We start from the raw sequence: 6,059 nt of genomic DNA, 5'->3' as shown, positions 1-6,059 counted from the left end.
TTAGTGTATGTCTTTATGCTAGGTTTCAATCTTGTCCTAAGGAATCTCATCTACATGCGGTTAAAAGAATATTTAAATATTTGCTTGGGACTATTAATTTAGGATTGTGGTATCCTAGAAATGCTGAGTTTAAATTTGTAGGATATTCTGATGCGGATTTTGTAGAAAGTTTACTTGATCCTAGTACTGGTGGAACTTGTCAATTTCTGGGTAGTTCATTAGTTTCTTGGTTTAGTAAAAAGCAAAATTCGATTGTCTTATCTACTACGGAAGCAGAATATATTGCGGTTGCTAGTTGTTGTGCTCAAATTCTTTGGATGAAACAAACTCTTTGTGACTTTGGATTAAAATTGGATAGTGTGCCTATCTTTTGTGATAACACCAGTGCTATTAATTTAACCAAAAATCCTGTTCATCATTCTAGAACTAAACATATTGACATTAGACATCATTTTATTAGAGAGCATATGCAAAATAGACATATTATTCTTGATTTTATAAACCCTAATAATCAATTAGCAGATATTTTTCCCAGCTGTTAAATGAAGATTTTTTTTTTGCAAAAATAGGCTTGAGCTTGGTATTATTCGGTGTGATATATCTTGAATTTGAGTTTGGTATTACTCGGTGTGATATATCTTGAATTTGAGTTTGGTATTACAAATCAAATGATAAACCATAGTAGTTCGTAACTCATTTGTAATTAAGATCGAGTTGCATATAATCATACGGTAGAATATTAATCTTCTCAAGTAAAAAATTTATGTAAAAAAAAAAAAAGATAAATTATTTTGGCTCAGTCCTACACAAACTCATTCTTCAAGATATCTCTACTCATATTTTCACTCGAAAGGCTTTGATCAAATCATTTGTAACAATTACAAAGTAACTCATATCAACACTGCTGTCAGAATAAAGTACCGAATCTTATCCAGATTTTATAAATAATTTATAATACTACTTAAACATGATCTTTCTGTGTGTCGACCACGTAACACAAATACCTTTCAATTTTTCATATAATGGATAATGTTAAACGGTAAATAAAAAATTTAAAATTAAATTATTAATTACGGGATTTTAAGACATAAATCATTTCTTCGGATTAAACACTAAGCTTATGCACGTTAGAACTAGTTGATCTATAATGTTTATTAGTCATTCCCGTTTTCTTGGAGATACACTATAGATTTAACCCGCTGATATATTGATAAAACTATCCTTTCTCATCTTCATCTGCACCACCTCCCACCAACAAATATCTATTTGGATCAAATAGTTCGTCAACAATTATTACTGACAAAGTTTTGCTTACTCTACGAAAAATATATTCTTAACATGTTAGATTAATCTAATTAGACATGAATTTAATAGCATTTTGATAACGTTGGAACATGGGGATAGTAACATATGAAATGCTCTAATGCAAGGCCTACCATAATAAACTTGTTACAAATGTCTAAAAGTTATTTTAACCGAGAATGGTAACTTAGATTATTTTATTTTTAATAGATTTAAATTACGGGTCGAGGGGATCATCTTAATCTCTTCATTTTCATTTTCTATCTCACACTCCTTTAAATATAGTCTATATGTATTAAATGGATTCTATTAGGTATAAAATGTAGGTCAAAATTTTGCAAACAAAAATTCAAGTAGTCGTATTTAAAAAGTATATAGACCAAAATGAATCAAATTTGAAAATACAAGAACAAAAAACAACGAAAATTTAGAACGTAGAGATATGAAAACGATCAAATGTCAAAAGGGACCCATATAGTAGTTAAACCATACATGTCTAATATCTATGTTGAATAAAAAAAAAACTGCATACAAAAATGGTATTAATTCTATAAAATTGGCTACTCTTTGTAAGGTAGTAACTCAGCTTTGTATGGAGTAATGTGGATCTATACATACCAAGAAACCAACTAATTATGCTCGAAAATTAATCTCAAAATTTTGTTTGTCTAGTTAATTTTTAGATTTCAAAAAAAAAAAAGGTTTAATAGATCTAGCTTATAAATATTTGAACTTTCCATTTGTGTTTAATAAAACTCGAACAAAGTTAATTTTTTAAAAATTATATGATATGTTAAATATAAATTTAATACAATATCCGCCTTACTCGAAAGTTTGATTCACTGTTCTTACTATTGACACAAATTACGGGTCTAGGTAGGATCCCTAAGTCTCCAACTCGACTACACAGTCATCTCGATCACATTACTTCACATTTATCGAGAAAAAAAAATTTAAGATAATTTTGATGAGTAATTAATTTACTCCTAATTTGCAAACTTATCATTAACAAATTTTATTATTTTTTTGAAATATTTTAAGTTTTATTCACAATGGGTTATTTTTAGGTTTTTGGTCGGGATAGGGTCCTCCATCCAACCATTACTTTGGCTCCTAGTCTCATCTACTAGGACCTCTCTATTGATATTAAGGTGTTCTAGCAACCTTAAGTTTTATTTATTGGCTCTATTTATGTTTACTACAAATTTTAGACTCGTATGCAAGGCTCACTCTCGGTCAAATACGGTTTGTCTGCTAAACTCTCTGGTAAAAAATATTCATTGTTCCCAACTTGGCACACATCGCATTGGTCACGGGTTTTGCAGGGATTAGTAGACTAAGAATACTCATTCACATCTCCACATCGTAACTAGTTCATAAGCATAAACTAGAGTCATACATCATACTTACTAATCATGATTCTCTACTATGCTCACATTTTATGCATGGATTCATGATTATTATTATTATTATTATTTAACTCATGCCATTTACATACATTCAATGCCTTTTATCTCTTACTCCCATGGTAACATGCTTGTTTAGGAGCTTCGATATACTACTTACTTGAATCGTCAATTCCTTTGCTTTCATAATGGTTCATAATATGGTAATTTTGTCACAAATTCTCTTAATTTGACCTATATCTAATGATTTTCAATGTTAGTATAAGCTAATATTGATAAAACAGGTCAAAAGGAGTTAAACAGAACGAGCGGAAACTTGAAATAAGCCTCCACCACCCACATGCGTACTACACTCGTTGACCCACATGTCCCACTCCTTGGTTACTCGCACCTCCATGTGCGCGTGAAGCCTATGCACTGATGCGTCGTTCAACCTCGAAATAGCCTGAAATTCTAATTTTTTTTTTCATCATTTCATTCCATACCCCTTACATGATATCCACTAACTTCATAATTCACGGTGGGTTATCATCCCAGAAAGGAAAATAATATCTTTGAGGATAACACCGTTGGGCTCAATTTTGCTTCTTTTCTTGTTTCCGTTAGAAAAGAAACTTTAAAGGGAATTCATTGAAAAAAGGAACAAGAACAGCCTAAGGAGGTAGAGGGAACCCTGCCCAAACACTACATGGTGGCACAAATCGAAGATGGAGACCTATTTTCTGCAAGAGACCGCATAAAGATCCAAAAAAACACAGCTGAAGGGGAGCTTGATCAAACCAAGTGTACTCCGCACAACGTATCACAAGCAACCCTATAACTCCATTCATCCGGAATAATTGAGAAAACCACATATAAAATTCTATACATTTATATGTCCCAAATGATAATTGATAGTGAATGAATGTGATTCTAGAGCGGATTCTAAAAAATAGATTAGAAATTCTCTAGAGCTGATTCTGAAAAACATACGGCAAGTGCGCCCAATAGAATGTATCAATCACGTAACAAGACACGTGAAGAATTATAGAATGTATCAATCACGTAACAAGACACGTGAAGAATTGAGAGAAAATTGGATCAAGGGTTTGTCCATTAGGATTGGAAATGGACAAGCCCGACTAAGCAATTTGGGCATGGACGGGCCTCGACCGACCAATATTGCTGAAAAATGACTAAAGAAATTTTTTTCCATCACATCGTTTTAATATATTTTTGATACACGCTAATAACAATACGATCAAAAATATTTATTCTCATCGATATATTTCTCGGGAGAAAAAGAGGAAAATTTGTGAGATAGGAATAAAAGTAAGAAAAGTATGGAGTAATAGTTTGAAAACTAATTTTTTTTTTTAAAAGAATTTTTTTATAAAGTCTTTGGGGATATTTTTTTTTTTTTTGGTTGTGGTTCATTTGTTGAAAATTGTGGTATGTACTTCATCTAGTATAGAAATTTAATAAAGGAATTACGCTCCAACGAGACCAGTCTTCCATCATTTAAGGTAAAACTAATTATAGGCCTGCCTTAAACCACATACTTATTTTTTAACAAATTTAGGTAGTTTGAATTGGTTATTTTTGTGTTGTATATAAGGAGAGTTTGAGTTGGTGAATGCATTCAAATCAATTCTTATTTCTAAGAAGTTTTGGAAGTTGAACCAAAAGAAAATAAGGCAAAGTAGAAGAGACAAGTGGACTAGAAAGGATGGGATTGATATCAAAGTTTATGGCATTAATACCACTACTGCTATTGTTGGTGTCTAATGCTACCGCTGATGCTACTAGCGGTGTTTTTGATATTACAAAATTTGGTGCCAAACCTAATGCTGATGTTACTCAAGTACGTGTACATTTGTTTAAGTTGATAAACCAAAATTTCATTTTGTACAAAATATTTCTCTCAAATGAAATGGTTGAATTCACAGGCTTTAGCAGATGCATGGAAGGAAGCATGTGCGTCGGCTACTCCAAGTAAAGTATTAGTTCCAAAAGGAACTTATCAATTAGAAGAATCCAGGCTCAAAGGTCCATGTAAAAGTCCTATTGAGCTTCTAGTTGAAGGAACATTACAAGCTTCTCCTACCGACACGGAAGGAGATGGGTTGCTTGTTATGGAATACGTCGATCATTTGACATTGGCTGGTACTGGAGTTTTCGATGGCCAAGGAAAAGCTGGTTGGGAAAAGAATGATTGCCACGTGAAGAAAGAATGCAAAAAGCTTCCCATGGTAAATGCTCATACTACTTTAATTATAAAAAGGACCCATACTCTGGGTTAGCATTGTATGTTTTAACACGGGAGTGGTTTTTTTTTGTTTGTTTAAAATGAGCAGAATTTGAAGTTCAATTTCATCACAAATTCGATAGTGAAGGACATAACTTCATTGGATAGCAAGAATTTTCATATCAATGTTTTGGCCGGCAAGAATCTTACCTTCGATCACCTGAAAATTACTGCACCAGAGCATAGTCCCAACACCGATGGAATTCACTTGGGTGATTCAGAAGACGTTTACATTCTCAATACTGTAATCGCAACGGGAGATGATTGTATATCTGTAGGATACACTAACAGAAAAATAACCATTAGTGATGTCACTTGCGGACCGGGACATGGCATTAGCATAGGCAGCTTGGGCAAGTATAAAACTGAAAAAGAAGTGGTAGGAGTTACAGTGAAGAAATGCAAATTAATCGGTACTACAAATGGTGTCAGGATCAAATCATGGCCAGATTCTGTCGTCTCATACCCAGCCTCTGACATGCATTTTGAAGATATTGAAATGGATAATGTTGCTAACCCTATCATCATAGATCAAGAATATTGTCCATGGAATCAATGCAACCGAAAGGTATGTATTAAAATCGTCGAACCTCGTTGGTTTCCAACTTATTATCTTTTGAACAAGTATTAATTCATGTTTGTTTTGAACATCCAGGTTCCATCAACAATTAAGATTAGCAAAGTTAGTTTCAAGAATATCAGGGGCACATCTTCTACTCCCGTTGCAGTCAAACTTGTTTGCAGTAAAAGTCATCCATGTGAGGATGTGGAAATTGCTGATATTGACCTCACTTATAGTGGTAAAGAAGGGCCAATTGTGTCCGAGTGTGCAAATGTGAAACCGACCGTTTCTGGAAAGCAAAACCCTCCCATCTGTGCTAAACCAGCGCCACCTGAGACCACTCCGTCAACTGATTGAATAATCTTTTAACGCCGACAAATGTTTCAAGCCATTCTTCCTATCATTTTTATTTTAGCTTTCAAAATTCGGTTTACAACATGCCACGATGTTGGGCCTGTTTTCAATAATTGTATTTTTTACATTTAGGAGAAACAATACTTAA

The 6,059-nt window shown here is 33.2% G+C and overlaps 1 protein-coding gene across 1 annotated transcript; it reads left to right on the top strand.

The window, feature by feature from the left end:
• The first annotated feature begins 4,203 nt into the window (after positions 1–4,203).
• Positions 4,204–6,047, top strand: LOC111439949 (exopolygalacturonase-like). The gene is made up of 4 exons (XM_023077381.1): positions 4,204–4,551; positions 4,637–4,939; positions 5,045–5,563; positions 5,651–6,047. Exons 1-4 carry the CDS (start codon positions 4,417–4,419, stop codon positions 5,912–5,914), a joined length of 1,221 nt encoding a protein of 406 aa, XP_022933149.1. The 5' UTR covers positions 4,204–4,416; the 3' UTR covers positions 5,915–6,047.
• The last annotated feature ends 12 nt before the right edge of the window (positions 6,048–6,059 follow it).

This window comes from Cucurbita moschata, unplaced genomic scaffold (genome assembly GCF_002738365.1).
Source record: "Cucurbita moschata cultivar Rifu unplaced genomic scaffold, Cmos_1.0 Cmo_Scf00120, whole genome shotgun sequence".
Lineage (NCBI taxonomy): Eukaryota > Viridiplantae > Streptophyta > Magnoliopsida > Cucurbitales > Cucurbitaceae > Cucurbita > Cucurbita moschata.
Note: the sequence above shows the minus strand (reverse complement) of the source record. Positions and strands in the feature narration are given on the sequence as shown.